The 23215-nt window shown below is 41.8% G+C and overlaps 1 protein-coding gene and 1 long non-coding RNA gene across 12 annotated transcripts in view; one reads left to right on the forward strand and one right to left on the reverse strand.

Moving 5' to 3' along the window:
- LOC307218911 overlaps positions 1 to 5666 on the forward strand; it is a 133190-nt gene extending 127524 nt beyond the window's left edge. For all 8 annotated transcript variants that reach the window (XR_013840117.1, XR_013840118.1, XR_013840119.1 and 5 more), the window contains 2 exons: positions 3597 to 3727; positions 4787 to 5666. This is a non-coding gene — a long non-coding RNA (uncharacterized lncRNA). The remainder of the gene's footprint in view (positions 1 to 3596; positions 3728 to 4786) is intronic.
- The window catches only part of NR5A2 (nuclear receptor subfamily 5 group A member 2), a 114133-nt gene that overhangs the window by 70667 nt on the left and 20251 nt on the right, over positions 1 to 23215 (reverse strand). For 3 of the 4 annotated variants that reach the window (XM_079981542.1, XM_079981541.1, XM_079981544.1), the window contains exons 2-4: positions 20150 to 20268; positions 18544 to 18685; positions 12875 to 13524 (exon numbers count right to left, since the gene is read on the reverse strand). In XM_079981542.1, coding sequence (XP_079837668.1) covers positions 12875 to 13524; positions 18544 to 18685; positions 20150 to 20268 — 911 coding nt within the window. Of the gene's footprint in view, positions 1 to 12874; positions 13525 to 18543; positions 18686 to 20149; positions 20269 to 20878; positions 21242 to 23215 lie in introns of those variants that run through there. The other variant, XM_079981543.1, reaches the window with a different exon arrangement.

Genomic DNA, 23215 nt, shown 5'->3' on the forward strand with positions numbered 1-23215 from the left:
CCCCCGATTCCCTTAGAACCATAGCATTGGGAACAGAATTTGACTCTTTCTTTCTGTGTTGTTATTTCGGAGTAAATTATCTCTGCTAGGGAAGCTGTATGTATACCCATACATTTTCCTGAATACTGCAAATAGCAGCTTCCAGGCAGGGCCAAGTCCAAGACATTGTTCCACCTGAGGCAGTGCAACAAAGGGTACCCCTCTCCCACTAAGGTGCATAATATCCAAGGCATGCAAAGTTATTTTGGCACCTAATCCCACAAATGCTTCTTCCCCTTCCTGACAAAAAAATCCAGACGCAATAAATTAAATAACTAACAATTTGCTGCACTCTACATAACACCCAAATTGCCCCCCTGAAGCAACTGCTTCATTCAGCATAAAGGTATGGCTGCCCCTCATCTGGGGTGGGGTGAGATGGAGAAGGGGAATATTTACATCAGGAAAATATCATTGGGAAAACAGTAACACTCCTCCCCCAGCTTCTTTTAAATGAATGAATGAGAGAAAGATGTGACTGCAGAGTCTGAGCTTGCTTTTTTTAATGAATGAATGAATGAATGCAAGTCACCCTTCCAGAAACCGAGTTACAAATCAAAATGTGTGAGTTGCTGCCTTTGCAGAGCTGTTCCAAAAGTCTGCAGGGCTCCTCCCACTCTGATTGGCGGTGAAGTACCGTATTTTTTGCTCTATAAGACTCACTTTTTCCCTCCTAAAAAGTAAGGGGAAATGTTTGTGCGTCTTATGGAGCGAATGCAGGCTGTGCAGCTATCCCAGAAGCCAGAACAGCAAGAGGGATTGCTGCTTTCACTGCGCAGCGATCCCTCTTGCTGTTCTGGCTTCTGAGATTCAGAGTATTTTTTTTCTTGTTTTCCTCCTCCAAAAACTAGGTACGTCTTGTGGTCTAGAGCGAAAAATACGGTAATCATCTCCCCTTCTCTGAACTCAGGATAGCTCAAACTAGTAGAGTATGAGACTCTTAATCTCAGGATTGAGGTCTTGAGCCCCACATTAGGCAAATGATCCCTGCATTGTAGTGAGCTGGACTAGATGACTCTCATGGTCCCTTCCAACTCTACCATTCTATGATTCTTTGGAGTGAAATACGCGTGTGTGGAAAGTGGTTGCCCTTTCCACTGAAAGCAAGTCCTACTGAAGTCACTGGGACTTAATCCTGAGCAGACATGATTGGAATCACACTGCAATTTCACTGCTGTGAAAATAGCATTGTAAAATCAGAGCAAAGCAAGAGATTTGCTCCCTACCCCCACCAACCCGTAGGCAGGTAAGAACCAGGAAGTGAGACGGGAGGTGAGGTTTTCCTCCTGTCTATTTGGCTGGTCCAATAAATTCTTGCCCACAATGAAATGTATAAAAAGTTGTGACAGCTAACCTGAGTTTGGTTGCAATTTGAAATTTGATCAGCCCATTCTATAGTGCTTAATGTTGCCCCAGAGCAGTTCTGAGTGTGACAACAATCATACTGAGCCACTCAGTGCTGACTCTGGAATTGTGACATTAATACACCAATGTTGTACAGTATTAATATTACATGAGTGTCTCTGGCAGATACTCAACAACAGATATTTAGGAACAGGTTGCAAGACAGTTCAAACCAAATTAAGTCTCACTGGATTACATCCATCGTTTGAAAAAACTGTCAGTAACTGAGATTTGGTACAGATGTAACATCAGCTCCCCGTGGTTTGCAAATCAGGAGTCAGCCTTAGAGATGAATTCTTCTATCTCTGCCATCCCTAAATAAAATTATTTCCTTGTCAACAGTAACCAAGGTTTAGAGTTACTTGCACATCAACATTAACCATGGTTCATTTGTAAACCAGAATTTGAAGCTATGGTTTGAAGTACATTTTCAGACTATAGTCTGAAATATAGTCTATATTCTATATAGTCTGAATATAGTCAGACTATATTCTCACGACTATAGTCATGAGAAAACTTTGTTAGCTTTAACTATGTACAACTGCATACTGGTTAATGCAGAAATTTGCTGTGGAGAAAGGAGGAGGAGATTGTATTCATTTCCCAAAGCTGGAACCTGATTTGCAAATGGTGGTTTGAGGGAAGCCGGCGTTGTATCTTTACCAGATTACATTCACATGCTCTTTCAGAGTTATTTTACCAATGTCTAGGTACTGCATTTATTTATTCTGTTCTTACCACAAATGAAAACAAAGTGAAGCGGGGAAACTGGCTGTCTAAAGGAAATCGTTTAATGAAACTACCGTTTACTGTTAACAATATGCCTTGAGATGATGTCTAATGTTATAAAGGTTTCTGGAAACCCAATGAACCCTTGAAAAGGAATGATGTGGCAGTTAAAAAAAATCTTATATATTGAAGATCAATTTCTTCTGTGTTTTGACAAAAGCATTTCAAGCATCCTATACTAAACATTTCTAAAAAGTAATGTTAATTATGTGGCTGATGATACCTTAAAACCATAAAATAAATATTACTGAAATACAAATGCCTTTTTTAAAAAAATAAATAGATCCAACTATTGGTTTTGTGGCTTAACAATGATTTTACTCGGACTACAACTTTGTAATTATCCCTAAATCTTCTTTAAGCTTCATGTTTATTTCTGAGACATAATTATGTTGAAGAGCCAAACAGATATTATATTCATGGGAACAAACAAAGTCAGCTACATACAACCTTGTTTTAAAATCTGATTGGCAACTGAATTTAAGTCAAATTAAACACAATGCTTAATGCCCAAACACTTTTGTTGAACTAACTTATGTATAAGCATAATGATTTGATAATGGGAAATTACAGAAGAATTATATGATTGCATGAGAATTATATCTAGAACTTTTATCATGGATCATTTTATGAATCTTTTTAATAATACTTATGAATATTAAAATGGTATAGTCAGCTTTCTAGGTGGTTTTCTGCACATGTTCCATCGCTAAATATATTTGGGAGTTTCTGGGAAAAGATTTTTTTAAAAAACCTCTAAAAGCATTTTAGCAAAGTGTATGCATATCTTTAATACCGCTCATGATACTGTACCTGGAATAAGATTGGCTATTTTGTTCTGGCCAAACATTTTAATGGAATTTGTTTTAAAAAAACAACACAGACTTTATGTTATGAAAATACTGGACATGACGTTGCCACAGTTAAATCATTTTTTTAAAAAAATCCAGTTGATTTATCCTCATGCTCAAAATCTCTTCAACAGGAATAATTCGGATTGAACACATTTAACTCTGGCTATATTCTGATATTTCACAATACTTCTGAGAACAGAGAAAGTCATTTGCAAACATATTGGTGAATTTGGCAAAACAGATGCTAAATTTTAATGAAATCTAAGCTACCTGTGCACAGCATATTAAGTTCTGCTCCCATGTAATCATTTTCCCTTAAAAAGAGCTTTACACCTAGCAGAAGAAATACCAGCCCTTTTTTGACATGATCCCCCCTCGTGCCCCCACCATTGCATTCTTTTCCATCCACAAACAATTTCCGTTGGGAAAAGTGCCACGTAATATTGACAGTGACAACAAATTGTATAGCCTGGTGAACATCTGTTTCCGACTCCCTCACTGATACTGCAGGTTGGCTACTTAGGAGTGAGTTCGTCTTCCCAAGCTGTCCAGCCACAAAGGAACTGGAAACTGCTGGTACGGAATGGACAGGCTTTATTATTGGAACACAGGAAGACTTTATCACCCTGCTGGGATGGTCCGTATCTTCTTTTTTTTTAATAGATTGGAAGCTAGGTTTATGTTTGAAACAATATTCCAATGGGTGAATGTGTGCTAATAGAAGAGAGAAAAACACACATCCTTCTCCAACATGTCCTTCAAATACAAAACTAGCTTGGATACAAACTTATGCAGCATAAACATCATTTTGTATTAGGCTGTCAGTGACAAACACTGTTAGAAAATCTATTCCTTCTAAGTGTGTGGGGAGGGGGGGCTTCAACTGGTCAGGAAGGAGGGAAAGGAATTTGGAATATATATAAAGGTAAAGGTAAAGGGACTCCTGACCATTAAGTCCAGTCGTGACCGACTCTGGGGTTGCGGCGCTCATCTCGCTTTATTGGCCAAGGGAGCTGGTCATGTGGCCAGCATGACTAAACCGCTTCTGGCAAACCAGAGCAGTGCACGGAAACACTGTTTATCTTCCCGCCGGAACGGTACCTATTTATCTACTTGCACTTTGATGTGCTTTCGAATTGCTAGGTTGGCAGGAGCTGTGACCAAGCAACGGAAGCTCACCCCGTCGCGGGGATTCGAACCGCCGACCTTCTGATTGGCAAGTCCTAGGCTCTGTGGTTTAACCCACAGCGCCATATTACAAGTGGGGCCTGCAACTAAATGATTAGGTGTGGAATCCTGCTGTTCATGATTGTAGCATCTCCATTCCATCCCTCCTCCACAGTTTTCCTTCTTTTGCGCCAACAGTCAATCAGCATTCCCTAGCAATGAGCATGCTAAAATCTCACTGAGCTGTTTTTAGGAATGCTTCCTCCCTTAGGCTCGCTGCCCCACCCTGCCCCACCCCAGATCATTTGTACTTCCGCATACCTTGCAGGAGGGAGACCCCTTTGGCCACCAAAACCTTCCTCTTGAGTGTAGTTTATATAGTCTTTTTGGCTATATAAACTACTTGCAGGTGGCTGGACTAAATGACCCTTGTGGTCCCTTTCAACTCTGTGGTTCTGTGATTCTATGGCACTCACAGCCTGGACATCAGAAATAGAGGGGATGTTTACATCACATCTGTTTCTTTACAGAAGAAGGATGACAGCAAATGGTGCTGAATGGGACGACGACGAGGCGCACAGGACCAAAAGCGACAATACTTGGCGGAGATTTTTCTCTATTTTACACCACGGACTTTGAACACTCAGATGTGCAACATAAATGCTCACTGTCACTATAAATATAGAGTCGCCTGGACAAGCCTGCAGCCCAAACTGATCACAGCCAGCAACAGAATGAAGATAGATGTTCCCATCGCGTCCAGCGACACCCCAGTAGGCTGATATTTCCTCTATTTAGCAAACAGGCCTGTTAAGGAATTTCCTTGGCAAACAGACAACATGGAAACATCCTTCATTCCCATAGAATACATGAGCCAGCAAAAACCATTTCCTATGCTATGGCAACAATATCTGCGTAAGGTTAAACAAGACATTTCATACCATCCCTTACTCAGGCCACCGTATCTATTTCTGGACCTCTTCTTTTGTTCAACCTTTGCTAATAATAGTGACCCAGCTTAGGTGGTATTTATAGTCGTTAAGGACTTGTGGCTTGACTTTTCAGAACACTTTATTCATGTATATTTCCTGTGTTTATTGTTACCCTAGTTGGGTCTTTTTTTTTTTTAATCATTAAACGTACTCCATCCAAGATTTTTATTTAGTAACACATTTTCAAAGAAACTTTTCCTTCACCAAATGAGCAAGCCAGATTTAGCTGGAAGCAGATCACTTCTCTCCTAGGTAGTTTGACTCTCTGTGTGTTTATTTTGAAGTAAGCCTCACTGTGTTCAGCGGGACTCGCTCCTTGACACAGAAGCATAGGATTGCTGCCTTCATGTCAATGAAGAAAGCTTTTAGTATCTTTCCAGTTGCTAGGAGCAACATTGAAAACACACTGAAGTAAATAAAAGTTTTGCTAAAAGCATGTCTGTCCGTCCGGCCAAATATTTTTTCCTACTAAATTTACCCAACCTGTCGTTTCCTTGACACAAATGCTACATTATTCTGCTTTTGTTATTCTGGGATAGGGAAATCTGTATGTCTGTCTCTCACCATCGCCTCTGGATTCTACTAGACCACAGTAGCAGCCAGGATGGGTAATAGCTTTGCTGTCTTAATGGTACAATCCTAGTGTTTATTACACTGTGGCAATAAAAGGGGGAAAATGTGGTCCTAGCAATAATGACACCAGAACCATGTTGTGACATGGAATGTGAGGTGATTACAGATGACCACCCACCACAGTGGTAACTGTTCAGCAGGATAAAACAGACTACCCCATGCAGCAGATTTTGGGATACCATTAGGTAAAGGGACCCCTGACCATTAGGTCCAGTCGTGATCGACTCTGGGGTTGCGGCGCTCATCTCACTTTATTGGCCGAGGGAGTCAGCGTACAGCTTCCGGATCATGTGGCCAGCATGACTAAGCCACTTCTGGCGAAGCAGAGCAGCGCACAGAAACGCCGTTTACCTTCCCACTGGAGCGGTACCTATTTATCTACTTGCACTTTGAGGTGCTTTTGAACTGCTAGGTTGGCAGGAGCAGGGACCGAGCAACGGGAGCTCACCCCGTCGTGGGGATTCGAACCGCCGACCTTCTGATCAGCAAGGCCTAGGCTCTGTGGTTTAACCCACAGCGCCACCCGTGTCCATGCAATACCATTAAAGGGCAACAAAATGCTGATTATTTTGGATATTAAGATACATTTAGCATCATAGAATGCCAATATGGATGTTGCCTCAAGACACCCAAATGTTTAGGGCTGCTTCTGGAGGCAACATACTGGATTGTACTTCTAACCACTTGCTAAGTTAGTCACACATAATATTCTACCAAGAGGTGGGAGAAATTTTGCTGCTCCTCCGCTTCCCCTTCACTCTGGTAGGTTGACAACTTGGTGCCAGAAAGCATCTCTTGGTGGCACCGATTTGGCCTCAGTGACAGAGCATCTATCTTGCAGGCAGAAGGTCCCAGTTTCAGCTAGATGGACCAATGCCTGACTTGGCACAAGACAGCTTTCTGTGCTCCTACATCCCATTTTCTGAGAGGACTGTGGATTGCCTGGCAGCTGTGGGTACACTGCCTTGAGTTCTATGATGGAAGGAAGGTGGATGTAAAATAATTAAATTTGCTACAGAAGTACCTATTCCCCATCTGCTTTTGCTGTATAGCCAAACTTGAATTAGAAGCTCCTAGCCACTTAATACAAGAAATCAAGAAAAGCACCTTTTTGACTTACGCTGTAAGGTGCTATGTACACAGGCTTCACCGTTTGTTTGTTTATTTCAAATATTCGTTAGCTGCTCTTCAGCTACGGCTTCCAGAGCATCTTCCACACAAAACAGAAAAATGCAATAAAACCATGTACAAACAGATCACAGCAAGCTGTAAAAACCCAGCATTCAAAGCAAAAGCATTTTAAAGTCCTAAAAGGCCTGGACAAATCTCTCACCTGGCACCACATAAACAAATAGAATTGTATAAATGAATACATTCATGACGACAACTCTATATATGTGGATTGCTTCCAGACTTACTGTGCAATTCTAAGTAGTAAGTCCTCCCAAGTTCAGTGGGGCTTATACTGTAATAAATGGGGTTAGGATTAAAATGTAAAGGTAAAGAACCCCTGGAAGGTTAAGTCCAGTCAAAGGCGACTATGGAGTTGTGGCGCTCATCTCGCTTTAGGCTGAGGGAGCTGGCGTTTGTCCACAGACAAGCTTTCCAGGTCATGTGATCACTATGACTAAACGACTTCTGGCACAACAGAACAGCGTGACCGAAACCAGAGCGCATGGTAACACCGTTTAACTTCCCACCACAGTGGTGCCTATTTATCTACTTGCACTGGTATGCTTTCGAACTGCTAGGTTGGCAGAAGCTGGGAAAGAGCAATGGGAGCTCACCCCATCATGCAGATTCGAACCGCTGATCTTCCGATCAGCAAGCCCAAGAGGTTCAGTGGTTTAGACCACAGCGCCACCCACTCCCCATTCTTAGTCATACTTAGAGTCGACCCACCAAAAGCAATGAGACTTCTATTATTATTATTATTATTATTATTATTATTATTAATATTATTATCAGCCACTTCCCAACATTCTGTTATTTTGTCAACTCTTGTATGCATAAGAAACAGGCATCAGGGCCTGTTTAATAACTGCAATGCAATTATTATGTATGTCAGACATGGAGAAATTTTGGCTCTCCAGATGTTGCTGAATTAGAGCTCCTATCATCCGTGGCCACTGGCCATGCTTGCTCTGGGACTGATGTACACAGATTACTTTCAGTGCTCCAAAAGCATTATATAACACATTACAATTGCTCCCTTTTTTTGGAGCCAGGTGGCATTTTTCAGCAAGACAGCTTTGGCTGAGGGACTCCTAATTTTGCTTCAGTACAATATACACATGACATTCATGTTCTTTTATAAATTCCTTTATAACCTTTGAAAGACCATGTCTTCCACATAATAAAGTGGTGTATTTTTAGGCACAAATACTTGATAACAAAAAGTTCTGTAGATCAGATCAGTTGAGCAAGGGGTTGAGCTAGATGAGCTCTAAGGTCCCTTCCAGCTGAAATGCTGTGATTTTATGAAAGCTCTGTTGAGACCAGCATTTGTTATCCAACAGTGTCCATCCAAATGCTCCCATGAAAGTTTACAAGGGTGGTGTGGAAAGGAACAGTCACACCCTCTTGTCCCCTGCATCTGTTAGTCAGGAGTAGATTCCCCCTAGACATGGAGGTTCTGTTTAAGGAGCAGCTCTAAACTAACTAACAGCACACATCCACATTGCTAAGTGTTTCAATGCCCAATAATATTTTATTGCTTTGTTTATTTATGGTATGTATAACTCGCTTTTCAACCACAATGTGGTCATGGTAGGGAGAGGCAAGAAATAAGGGTGCAATCCTGCAGTACGTTTTCCTGCACAAGTCTCTTTGAAATGAAGGAGGGCTGTAAGTGCCCAGACGAACATTTTTATGGTTTCTCACCCAAAATTTGTTGTATCTTTCTCAAGTCCTCTGGCATATAGCATGAGATAAAACAACGACCAGAGTGCATGCTACAACTTGATGGCGATTCTTTCATTGTTTGCACTAAATAAATTGCACGCTATGAGTTCCCGAGCAAAACAGACTTGGGCACAACACATCCAACATCTCATGAAAATATGCAAGTTAAACATTCACAGAACCATGTGTGTTTAAGGTTTGCTGAAATCATGGGAATTCCCCCAATAAAACTTTTGAGACCAAACTAGGAGTGAATATATTCTCTGAGTGTGTGTTCTTATGGAGTAGAAATGGCACCATGAATGCCATTTCCAGCAGGCTTGGAAAAATCCAAAGGTTTGCAAAAGTGCAAAAAACAAACAAACCACCACTAGGTTGTTTTTTTTTTAAGGGCACCTCCCAATGCACACACAAATAGCTCATTGAGGACTGAGCATAATCACTGTGTGTGAAATGATTAGTGTTTGCTGGAGGAGGTAGCATGAGAAAAAGGGGGATGGAATGGAGTAATGTAAAAAGGGCATATCTGACTGGCTGGCATCCTGAATAAGACCTCTATACTTGAGTTTGACCAAACTATGGGAGGCAGTGGAAGACAGGAGTGCCTGGCATGCTCTGGTCCATGGGGTCACGAAGAGTCGGACACGACTAAACGGCTAAACAACAACTCTGTAAATATTTGTTACATATGACCCTTATTCACTTATAAAGTGTTTTCTTCCCCATAAGTACTCTAAGCAGCACACATAGGAGTCACAGGCAATCAACCATTTTAGAACTGATTAAGTCCAAGGCCAGCTTGGCTGCAGCACTGCCTTAGGAACGCTTCTAAAACGTGCAGCCCTCCATGCTGTTGCTTCATTTTCTCATTGGCCTCCCATCTGGTAGTAGTAACAGAATGAGTACTCTTGGTGCAGTATGAGAAAAGCCTTTTCTAAACAAGGGGAAATTCTATGACAGCAGTTCCAGAGGGACGCTCAATTTCCTTCCCATAACCACAGAGGCCTTATCGATAACCACCGTATTGTATAGGTTGAAGGAACAACATTTCCCTCAGCGGCAGCTGCATATTCAGGAACAGACAGCATGGTGTGAAGTGGCAGAAATGAATCCCTGTGACTTTACTATCTCAAGAGCAAAGCGCAGAAGAATCCCTTCACGCAAACGAGTTGCCCATGGATGAGCTTCCTCATTTTGTGATGGTAAGCAAAACTGTGGAAAATAAGGGGAAACAGAAAAAGCCTGTATATAGAGACTATAAAGAGAGGGGATGGAACTGAAAGAGCAAAGGTTAATGGCTGGCCTACACGTGATGCAGAACGTGCAGACTGAGGTGGAATTACTCTGGATTGAATCAGCTGAAGTTGTAAGCGGAAGGATCATGGGCCTTGAGTGAGTAAGAAAATAAACAAACCACTTTATGCAGAGTAAACTAGTATATCAGAGGGCAAAGAGAGAGACATCTTCCTTGGCATGCTAATTTACTACATGCAAGCAAGGAACATTGGGGGGGGGGGATATTTTGTATGTGCACTCCAGAACAATGTGATTCTACCCGGACAGAGATAGCTTTGCCTCAGTTACCCATGCTCTGGCAACATCCAGGTTAGACGAGAGTTCTTGAAGAACTGCCTGTTTCACGTGTGAAAACATATGTGCTTTAAGATACTAAAGGGCCTTCTGCAGTTGCCTGCTGTCTGAGAGGGCCTTCTCAGTAGTGGCACCCCAATTATGGAATGCTCTCCCTGCTGCCTTCTTCTCCCTTTGGTGCCAGGAGAGCTCTTTCTAGCTTATCAGCCTCTTGCACACGATTTCAGTCCTTCTGGTTATTTTTACCTGTCTATTAAGATGTTGATGTCTCTTAGTTTAGATTTGCACTATATATGCAAATCTAAACTAAAAGACATCAACGTCTTAATAAGGAAATCAGCCCTGAGTGCTCACTGGAAGGACAGATCGTGAAGCTGAGGCTCCAATACTTTGGCCAACTCATGAGAAGAGAAGACTCCCTGGAAAAGACCCTGATGCTGGGAAAGATGGAGGGCACAAGGAGAAGGGGACGACAGAGGACGAGATGGTTGGACAGTGTTCTCGAAGCTACCAGCATGAGTTTGAACAAACTGCGGGAAGCAGTGGAAGACAGGAGTGCCAGGCGTGCTCTGGTCTATGGGGTCACAAAGAGTCGGACACGACTAAACAACAACATGTCTTAATAGTTTTTCATCTACTTTGGAAATAAATAAAATACTAAATGTGTCACCAAACACAAAAAATATCCCATGCCCTTTTAAAATGTGTTGGAGGTGGTTATTGTGTTGTTGTTTTTATTTTTATTATGTACTTTGTGGTTTTATATTCTGATTTTATCCTGTGAACCACCCTGAGACCTCCTGGTATAGGGTGGTATATAAATTCAAGAATTAATAATAATAATAATTCTGCATCTGTGCAGAACAGCTCTCAGGAGCAGGAATGCTGTGCAAATCAGCAAGAAAACTACATATCGGCAATAAGCAGCAACGACTGCAAGATAAATGTGATCTCATGAGATCAGCCAAGGCCTGCCACAATCTTGTTGCTCTTTACCGTCCTCCCCCTTGAAATGTGACATACTCCTCAGTAACACTTGTGAATGGAAGACTTTAGAATCAGAGTGAGTCCCCTGCTCCTAGTCCTTTTCCCTAGGGCAGGTTGTGCTGTATGTGAACAATACCTGGCAGAAATATTTTCCAACTTCCACTGAACGTCTCTCAGAAAGAACATTCCACAACTTCTCAGGACACCTGCTTCCACAGGGGAGTGACTGTTGTTTATTGTTGTTTTCTAATGCTCAAAAGAAAGCTGCTTTCCTAGTGTTTAAGCTCCATTGTTCCTAGTCCTATCCTCAGTGAATTGCAAAAATGCTCCCCAACCCCCTTTCTGGTCTCCTTCAAAACTGCCATCAGCACATCTCACATTATTCCTTCCTTTCTAGGGTTCTGCACTCATTCCACTCCTTCTAAGCCAACTGCTGACCACTTCATTAGCTGACCACTTCAGTTCTGTCCCTGACTTCTTATTCTTATTCTTTTTGCTTATCTATGGGCAGCAACTTGAATAGACCTTTTTCTCTGACACTCTTAAAGATTAAAGGAATGTAACTCTGGGGGCCTTTACACACTAGCAGTTGTGTGTGTGATTGTTTAGTTTTTTGCACAGTAAATGCACATTTGATACTTGCAAATCACAGGGTACTCCCCAGTCCTGAAAACATTGCATTCTGGAGTGCTCAAAAGCACAGCATGTCTTCCTCAGATAGCACACCCATTGTTATTTTGATATCTACAAGTTGTTGGAGTATTTTGCTGAGAGGCTCCTGGAGTCTATGCCAACCAGAATAATATTCATTTTATCAGAACTCTACAGAGCCACAGAAACTGAGGCATTTTGGTTCTTTTTGCAACATGTTTATGTATCCTGCCCTACCCAGGAGTTATTGTGCCCAGTGACTCCCCCATACTTGTTCCTTCTGGTCTTATGAATGATTGGCATTAGCTCAAGTGACTGGTTTATACTTTTCTTTCAGCAAGCTTGAAGCCATTCATAGCTCACAACAAGCCCTGGGATTCGTAGATACCTTTCTCTCAGTCTTGCTTCTGCTAAGATACCTTACCAATGGTCTTTTTCCTATTTCTCTATTATCACTAGCCCTCTCCCCACAAAACCCCCCATTATCCCCCTGCTGTTTCTGAGGCGCATGCAAATATGCCAAAGGCCTTCAAAGGGAAAGCATCTTCTATCTCCCATAGCAAACATTCTCTTCCACTTGCACAAGTGTCATACTAGACAGCTGTAGACTCTGCAAGTAGCCCTGCAGCTCATCAGAATCTTCTGCTTAAAAATTGTTGATCTGGAAATCTGCAGAATAGAGGTCTGACTTTTTTTATACCTTCTGCTGAAAGGATAACGGATGAGCAGAACAGCTCCACGCTCACAGTTTATACAGTGCCATTTGACCAAAGAGTAGTGAGTGGATGTAAGTCACGCCAAGCAAAACGGCAAACCATATTTCTGTTTCATTGTCATGCAATAGAAAACAAGTGTGTAGCGTACCTTAAGTTCTCTGAAGAAGATGCTACTCCTGGCCCACTCGACAATCGAGAAGAGGGTTTGGTCAGCCATTTTGCACATAAGCCCAAAGGTATTGAGCTTTTCGTGTTTGCTTCGGTTGGCTTGCTCCTGCTGCAAGTAGGCCATGATCTTAGCCTGGACCTGTGGCTCGTCTGGCTCACACTTCAAGAGTTCCAGTATCAGGTGAGGAATACTTGCTGGCGAGCTTGTCTGATGATAACCATCCATGTAAGAGTAGCCCATTATCGACTCAGGGGAGCTAGTGTAAGGATCGGGGTACTCAGACTTGATAGCACGGCTCGGAAAGTGACTGTAGGTCTGGTAGCCTTGCAGGCTGCCATGTGGCGGCATTGTCATGCTAATGGGAGAGGTTACGAAGGGGCTTCGGTCATAGTCTGTGGGAGGCAAGGCTGTATGGTTCAGAGGTAGGCCCTTGGAGGCAGAATGGATATTCTGGATCGCAGAGGATATTGTTAGGTCAGTGGGCATTGCTTGGATCACCTGAGTCATGGCTTCCAACTTGAGTCCATTTGCTCGGATGAGAGCTTTCTTCTGCTGCTTCAGTGCCCTGTCCCTCTTGTACATTGGTCCAAACTTGTTTCGACCCCCACGCATCCGGTCAGCTCTCACGGCTGTTGAAAGTGGAGGTGAAAAAATGACGGGCGTTAAATTATGGCTGTGAAGTAAATGACAGTATTCAAATTAACTTAGCAATATGGATCTTTTTAGACTATAAATGCCTTGGGAGCAGAGGACCATCCTCTCAAAGGACCATCTTTGTCACTGGAAATACAGGTTGTTCTCCTTGTCATGGAGCCTCTTCTACCAGCTTCTGCTGTATCACCAGCTGTGAACTTACCTGAACGGAAGTATCCAGGTCTCAGTGATCCATGTAACCTCCAGGTTAGACCACTGCAGTGCTTTGTACATGGGGTTGCTTTTGAAGGCAGTTCGGAAACTGCATTTAGTCCAAATTACAGTGGTGAAGCTGTTAACTCTGACCGGGTGTTATGATCACATTAAACCTGTGATCCACCAACTACACTGGCTTTCAGATTGTTTGTGGGTTCAGTTCAAAAGTGCTGTGTGTTTGTTTGTTTTTTACTTTCCAAGCCCTTCACAGCTTGGCTCTGACATCTAAAAAGCTGTTTATCTCCACACACTAATATTTTCAACAGAGGCTCTTCTTCAGGTTTCTCCACCTATCTTAACAACATTTTGGGGCCAGGTTGAAACCTTTTTGTTATCCAAAGCTTACTAATCCTCTGTACATTAGTGTTGGGTTGATTTATTCTGCTGATTGCTTTAATGCTGCTGTTTTATTCTGTGGCGTTTTAATGTTTTCCTTTCAATTTGCTTCAATTCTAACTTTTGGTAAGCTGCCCTAGGAATCTGCATTTTTTTAAAAATCTCCGTCAGCCTATAGAGAGGATGCTATTTTGAGGCACTTAACTAAATTCTCAAAGCCTTTGGGTTTGATGCTGTTTGAAATGTTTGTGGGGTTGGTGAGGGAATAACAGCTATAATACAGTTAACAGTATTTTGTTTGGGTTTAGCCATTCTAAGAACACTTTTGAGTCTCCCTGCACCCCTAGCTTCTTGAGATGCTTCTCCAGATAGCCTATATATGTCCAAATAGTTAGGTGTCACCCACCCCAGAGATGAGCTGATCCAGCAATTGCTGAAGCCATTCAGCTTGTAACAGAATTTGGATAGGAAAGAAGTCAAGGAAACCCATTCCAACAGTTGCCTTGGGGAACGTAGCGGTGGTCTCTGCCACAGCATATTTTGAAAGCAGCAGCGAGAGGGTCTCACCATCCCTGCCCTTCCCAATGGCAATTAGATAGCAAGAAAGGCCTCTGACAGCTTGGTGACATGCTGAGATGGCTGGAGGTTACGTTCCTAAGCTTTTATCTTAAGGATTAGAGGTCCATTAAAAATGTATTAGGAGACCTAGGTACACAGAGGACTATACATTATCATAAAGGCGTTAACAATTAATGATTCCAGCCTAAACTGTAATTTATGAACTAGAATTTAAGTCCATGTATCACAATCAAGGAAACATGTATATAAATGTCACGGGCATTTACAATTATGAGGGCATGCATTTCTTCTTCCCGTTCTGCTGATAACAAAAGGGAAGTTGGATTATGATACAAGAGCAGAAGGATGGCAAGGTAGTTTTAATAATAATAATAATAATAATAATAATAATAATAATAATAATAATGCATCAACTGTCTCTGACTGCAGGCAACTAAAACTGCATCCCTGATTTGGAAGGTTTATTAACTGGCTGCAATGGTGTGCCATTTGTATACAAATTGTTCCAATGTGCTGCAACATGCAACACCATTAGCCAGTTTCTGATTGCTGTACCTTTGTAAGATCAGAAGCACTGATCCTGCCCGGGAACAAGGCTCTCCCTGTGTATGCATGTGTGTGTTTTCAGGGGTACCACAGGTAAACTGCACAGTGCCAACTGAACTATGTAGCAATGTGATAGGCATATATGTAAAGGGAAGATTTGATGGGGAGTTGACATCCAAGTCTATGCTCAACATTTTGGATGAGCGCAGGTAGTTTTCAGGCTTCCATCCCTGCTATGGCTTTTTGTGGCTCCTATAAACAGTAATATTGAAGGTGGAGAGCCTCCCAAGAAACATTCAATAGAGAGGCTACAGCCAGAACAAAAAATGTTTCCCCATATATACACGGAATACACGGATGTTTCCCCATATATACACGGAAATGCTTTGTGTGCAAGCATAATAGGATTGCTGCCATTATTTTTAACACCATTCTAGTGGTGTCAAATAATTCCAAATGTCTGCTGATATTAAAACAGACGAATGATTACATTTAAAAAAAAAAAAAAATTCTAGCCAGTACTAAAAATATTATTATTTATTAATTTATAAACCACCTTTTTGCACTTGCATCAAAGCAATTTACATGCATGCCATAAAAGAGCCAAACATAGTTTTTTAAAAAAAAGGAAACACTCACACCACAATATAAGTTCACAAACAAAATGAACACCTGTGGCAGAGACCTTTTCACCAAGCTGAAAAAAACTTGTTGAGACAATGTTTTCATTTGTTTCTGGAAAGTACGGACAGTGGGTGCCTGTTGTCTCTCAGGGGCACATGCTAAGGTTACCAGATTTCTTTCAGTGAATCCAGGGACACTTTTCAACTTCAATGAATTTTGTATGGGGACTGATTTGTAAATTCGGAGACTGTCCCCAGGAAACGGGGACATCTGGTAACCTTAGCATAATCACCGAAACCCCACCAAGTAACCATAGTTGTTGTTTTGACGTTATTCCCTCATAGTACTGTTATGGGAGGGGAATATTTTAGGAGAAAATTGGCAGTGTGGTGCTTCATCCTGTCCCTGACATCTGATTCTCCTTTGCAAATCCATTAAATATTTCTCTCTCTAGCTGAGCTGAGAAACAGGATTCAACTCTACCTGGGGTTGGTAGCAAAGGAATATTTGATTGGGGATGGCTTGGGCATCCTTTATTCCTGTCCACCTATTGCTCCTCTATTAATGTTATATCTTGCAAAATGCAGATTCTGAGCATGTATTTGGCAAGATTACTTCTATTACCTCTACTATGTTATATTCTGTGGACCATATTCTGCCATCCCCTAGACTGCAACAAATATAGGCTTAACTGCCTGTTATGCAGAATTATTCTGGAACAAGTGGTTTGTGGACTACACTTTGTAAGCGGTATGTTGGGACATATTGGAAATCTGTGTGCACGAAAATATGGCTGTCTACTAATGGAAGGAAGTTTGCTTATTACTTGTGTTTAAGTGAGTAACTGATGAATTGTTCCATCAATTATCTTTAAATCAAATACCATATTGTGAAAGCACCAAAGGTGCCTTTCTGTAGTATTGAAGGAAGTGTAGGATACCATCCTGTTTAGCACCCGTCAGTTTAAGCATGACAAATATTTCACATTCATGCTGGAACCAAAATAGCTTCAAAAATAAGCAAGTCTGCCTCAACTGTCAGACCCACTGATTAAAATTAGTCACCGCAAATTAATAAACTCTTAGGTTACTAATGCCAGTTAAAGTTTAGAAGTATTAAAATGCAGTAATTATGCCTAGCCCATTTTTAAAATCTTGGCAAAATCATGTACAGTAAAATCTCATGCAAGTCCCATTCTCCATGCTATCATGTACATGTGTACTCAGAAGTAAATTCCACTGAGCTTAATCGTGCTTTTTTCCTGGGTAGGATTGCAGGCTAAGGCTGTCCAGGATTTCACCATTAAAAACCTGTGAAATGGAACTCTGAATACATTCTACATTCAGAATCAACCTTGAAATCAGTCGCAAATAAAATAAAATTCTAGCAATCATATAACTAAATTATAATACATAGGGCCAGAGTTTTCTGCCATTTTGAATCCCATTTCTTGATATTTGAAACACTGCAAACCAATAAAAATTTCATAAAGCATTTGCTTCAAATTAGCAATCGCTGTGACCTGAGACGTAACCAAGCAGATCATCATAAAATCATAATATAATATGGCAAAAGTGTTAGCATCTCAATATCCATTGTTAAACACATTACTGAATTTCTTTTTGGGGCCAAACTAGATACCTTATAAAGTGCTATCACAACTTGGAGACAGCAATATCCATGGCCACTTAAAAAAAGAAGAACCCAAAATCTCTGTTTAAGCTAACATTTGGTTCTGAAGTAAAATGAATTTTCCAGACCTTTGAATGGTAATTTGCTATGAGTAAAAGAATGCAGCATGATGCAATTCTTATCTTGCATTTGTGACTTGTTAAAATAGATATGAACTCAAACTTACTAGTAATTTAGAAAGGGGAAGAGACAGCTGTCTTTCCTAATGTTGAATCCTATCATTTCAGTGAACTATTAAAATATACTATAGTTGTATAGCATACAACTATACTAGGGAAATCTTAAATCCAAAATATTTTATACTTCCTCACATTTATTGACTTCTATTGCAAAGCAAAGTAAAACAAAAGTAGGGTCCCTTTCTATTGAATGCTAGTCATACTTTCAATGATTATTTAGTTAATGATTCGCTCAGTTGCACAACCTGTCCATGCAAGGAATTCCATTGATAACTAAGAATGACCAATTGTGCAGGAGAAAAATGCCCAGTATACGAGACCTCTAATGATGTGTTTTTAAAACTCTCCGATATGGCTAGAAATCTTGCTGTGGGAACTGTTAACAAACTCCCCCTAAATAATTTATGATATCTACTCTCATTTAATTCTGTTTGCTTAAACGAATGAATGTTATTTGTTCTTGTATTTACTGTTAGCTTGAATACTCAAACATTCTTATGGTCTGCTGTAACTGTAAAGTTGTATGTACTTACGAGTTGCCATTTCTAATGCACACATTTAAACCACCTTCCCAGCACAATAGCTACTGTACATATGTTATAGGGGAGTCCTTAAAAACAAAAGTTGTGTGCAGGGCCACGAGCATCAATAGTTTTGATCAGCCATAAAGACATGAATCTTGGAATAGTCCAGAATGACAGAAATGCAGCAACTGTGAATATGCTGCAGAGCAGTTACATATTATATGTTTTACAAATATGCAGGAACAAGTCTTGGCCTTACCTTCCAACTTCATCCCGACACTTAGACATTTTTGAAACCGACAGTAAGGGCAGCGCTTCCTTTGAGTTTTGTCAATCTGGCAGCTTTGATTTTCTATGCATGTGTACCTTTTATTGTTCTGGACTGTTCGTTTAAAGAACCCCTGTAAAACAGATACAAAAGGTTCACCTGTTTTGCATGGACAGGTGGGGTGCTGGGGTTTATGTCATATTCCGAAAACCTTCAGCAAACTCGCTTCTCTATCGTCATTATGCCAATTGAGCACTTAGGAAGCAGCAGACTTGATTCCATATTTCTTCATGTCGTCTCTTCGAGGAAACTCACTTAGGCCACAGACAGAAGTTTTCTGGGGCTAGTCTGCATTAGTATTGATTTATAACAGACTTCAGTGAGCCTTCCTTACTGCATCCCTAGCAATCCTCTACAGTTTGCCGAAACAGTCTTTTAATTTTATGGTATGAATTAAAATTATGTTTGAATTGGTATTTTTGAGTGATTTGATGCAGAATTTTAAAAAGCCTGTTCACCCAGTACAAGAGAGATGTGTTGTCTGCACCCATCTCTTCCACAAAGCTTTGGGCTTAACCCCTCATCTCTCAACTTCCACTGAGGCAAAGCCAAACTGCTTGCAAAATACATTTTATTCTATCTGTTACCTTCACTGATGCCTTCCTTGTCTCCCCTGGTTTATTATTCTTGCCCTTATTGCCCACTTCTCCCACTGTTTTCCAATTGTATAAATTTAGAGTGTAAGCTTACTGGGGCAGAGACCTTCCGTTGGGACTATATAAACTACAACAGCTACTAATGAGGGGGGAAAGCCATGTGCTATACTATAATTAGGTAGTCTAATAATTAGGATCATTTACAGTAATATAAAAAATACATATTCTTTTACCACCGCCTTTTACAGCTGTCCAGTTATTTATTTCAGATCAAATTATGTGGTTGACTTTAATAGCTGGCTTCATGGGATCAGCCTATAATTCTGAACCCTATGCGCATATTGTGTATTAAAATGAAATACACATGCAAAAATATTCATCGTGATATATGAGGTTTTCAAAAAACAACAACCATTTAATTGATTTCCACTTGATCACCCTCCAAATGAATACTGACATAAAATATTGTTTGTGTGTGTAAGCATAAAAATTATGACAACAGAAATTTACATTTTCATCCTGAAAGATGAAAAACTTGAAACTATTGCCTTCAATACTGCAGCCCTGAAATTTATCAAGAACAAGATACAGGAACAATAATACTCAATGTATATAAATCAACTAAAATCAATATTGAGGACAGCTGGGAACGAAAGCTCCTCTACAACTACATCACTTCACGACAACCAAATATTTAAAGGCAGTAAATATAGCCACACTGTATACAGAACACCCTACTGAGTTCTTCTTACTGTTGACTAAAAAAGGGAAATATTTCCTGCTCTTCACAAAACTTCTTCCAAAAAGAAACTTTACTTATATTCACAACATTCTGCCGTCCCCATCAAAAGAAACAGAAATAGCAATTACCAAGCTTTTTCTCGATAAAGTTATCAATCCCCTTCCCTTCCCATAAAAAAGAAGGGAAAAATGTACGAAACCTTGCAGCTTTCACAGGTAAGGAGTCCATAGTGATACCCAGAGACTTTATCTCCACACACTGGACACAGTTCTTCAAGATCTTCATCATACGAGTAATTCACCATTTTAAATTGAGACACTGGAAAATAAATAAAGAGAATAACACCCCATGAGAATGTATGCAAATGTCCGCATCACCTCAATTTACATCCATTATTACTTTTGAGACTGGGAAACAATTCCTGGACATTCATCCTATTTAAATAGCCAAAGTAATAAAGTTTTTTTTTAAAAAAAAAATCAATAAATAAATAATCAACAGCAACACCAAACATTTTAATTAGTGACCAGTAACTTTTCTTCCCATATTTCATTTAGGAGAATTAAGTCTCCCAAGCCACACACAGCCAGCATTCTTGACAGTACTTTGCTCAGTTTACCTTCCCCAGTCCAACAACCTCATCCCCAAAATCATTTGACTTCAAGCTGGATCCTAGGCATGTTTACTTGCAAGTAAGTCCCATGAAGCCCAAAGCAGCTCACTTCCAAGTTCACTGGGCAGTAGCCTTAGGCTTTCTTCAACTTACTATTAGCAGATTCCCTGCCCCCACCCCAAATAAAAATAAGAAAATGTGCATTTCATCTGAAAAACGTAAAAAAGCAAAAGTCCACATATTTTTAATGAGAGAGAAGCTTTTGTTGCATTCCCCGAAGTTCTGTGTTGCAGCAGCCAACTTTTTAATATTTACCTAACCTCCAATTCAGCTGTATAAAGCCAATTGCTCCGAGTTGAAAATCAATTTCTTAAACAGTACCAAAAATGAAAAATGGGAGCTATAAATTCTTATTCGGCTAAAACTTGTCTAAATCCGTTCCTCGGACCAGAAGTTCTTCTTTTCTGCCTAATTCGACCTGAGCAAGGCAAACTCCTCCGGCTTTTGAAAGGGTCCGATCCCGCTGCGCGCCGAGTTGTTAGCTTCTAAACTCTTGCAAAGGCTGGCAACTAAAATAAGGAATAAAGTTCTTCAACAGGCAGGCCCGCCTCCCTTCTTCGGATCTTCTTGCTCGGGGGCCAAGAGAAAGACTTTCGAGGAACTGCTCCGATCCTCTGAGTTAGCCCAAAGAGGAAAGCCCAGCGCGTTGGGGCGAGAGGCTCACCAAGCGAGCCAAATTCCTGCAAAGGGGTGGAGAGAAAGGGCGAGCGTCCCACCGGCTCAGGGGGAAAAGAAAGATGCCTGCAACACGAACAGGAAGATCTGCCGGTCTCCTGAGTCTTTATCCCTCGCCCCCCACAAAGCACTCCCTGGGTGTCTCTTTGCCTGTAGGAGCAGAAACCCCAAAGAAAAAGCTGGAGCGGGGTGATGCTGCGGGTGGGAGGCTACAGGGGCTGGGACATCGCGAAGGTGGGTGGGGTGGTGGGAAAGCGATGCATCTACCCCACCCCACCCCCCAAAAAGAGCCCAGTCAGCAGATCGACTCTAAACAGAACCCCCGATCCCCTCTGTTGACGCCGCTGTGAACGCCTTGCGCCTCTGCTCGCTGCGCTCTCTTTGGCGCAGCAGCTGGAGGCGGATCAGAGTCCCAGGAAGGTGTTTGAATAAATGATAGATGCACGGACGGGAGACGGAAGCAGGGCTGAATGGAAGGAAGATTCAAAGAGGGTTGATTTTGTTTATTATTATTAGATGATCGAGTCAAGCCGAGCGATTTAAGGCGTTCCTTACAACTTTCCGCAATGTACGCTGGCATGAACTGGGTCTGGCGAGCGTGGCGCACGGGAAAGCGCAGGGCCTTTGGAGAAGGAGACTTCTCTAGCAGGGAAAAGCTTGGTCAGAGAAGAAGCAAAGCAAGCCCCGGTTCCCTCTCCACCGCTCCGCCAGCCTCTTCGGGGATCAGAAGGTGGGAAGTGAAATTAACAAGGCGAGGAGAGAGGGAACCAGGGAGGAGGCGGAGAGAGAGCTCAGGAGCTCCCCGGGCGACTTCAGGGCCTGCGGCCTGAGGGAAAGCGGAGCCGCCGGCTGCCTTTTTCGGGAAGAAAAGGGGCACACGCACAAACCTGGAAGCGCCACACTGCTCCGCATTCAAACGCATTCCGCATTACCGGGAAGGTGCAAAAGGGAGAGTCCTTAAAATAAATGACAGCCTTGTTTTGCTTTGTTGGTTTTTGTTTTACTGAATTCTGGGACTGGATTGGGGTCTTTCTAACGAGGTGACAGCCCCACGTTTACACACGCACACCTCCCCTAGCCCCACACTTTTGCAGTTGAGTTTCTGCGTGTTCTAAAAACACTTAGAAAGTGTTGTGCGGCTCCAATATTGTGCATTCACTGAGAAGAGGGGGAAAATAACTTAATAAAGCAGTTTTCTAACTTCTGCACTTTCGGCATCTCTTTGCTGTGCTCTGCACACACGCATACAAACCCCCGTTCACATAATGCTACAGCTACATCGCTTTGGTGGTGAAATGGGATGGAGGGATGCGGGCCTTAGCCTGCTGTAAGTAGAGAAGGACCTATTTGGAAATGAAAAACAAACAAGGCCACGAGGGGTTTGCTTCCTTGACCTGTCCTGCGTGGCAGCTCCGGAGGGAGGCACAGTCATGCCTGGCAACTTCCTAGTTCAGAAGCAAGTCCCACTGCATAAGTGGGGGGTAAACAGGCAGAGAGTTTCAGGGTTCATTTCCCATCCTACCCCCAAGTTTGCGCGTTTCACATCTCTAGGACTCTCTGCGCTTCCTGCCTCCTGCCAGCGTCAACTCTTGGAACGAGCCAGGTCCCATTTAAGCCGAAATAAATGGATCCCCCCCCCCGAAATCTCCGGGAATCGAGTTTGCAGAGGCGAAGGAGATCCCCGCTGGCATCACCTAGAGTTTCGCCGACTGCCAGACGCGTGAACAGGCTTTCCCAACTAATGCAATTGCAGTACTTGGTAAAGTAATTCCAGATAACACGATGTGCTTAGGAGCCGCAAGCCTGTGTCTGTGGGGTTTGAGAACCGCCAGCTTTGAACAACGTTAACTTGGAGGACCTGGTTTTAAAAGAACCCAACTCCCTGTAAGTTAAAGCAGTGCCCTTAAGATCGCAGCC

Source organism: Podarcis cretensis, assembly GCF_951804945.1.
Source record: "Podarcis cretensis genome assembly, chromosome: 6".
Classification (NCBI taxonomy): domain Eukaryota; kingdom Metazoa; phylum Chordata; class Lepidosauria; order Squamata; family Lacertidae; genus Podarcis; species Podarcis cretensis.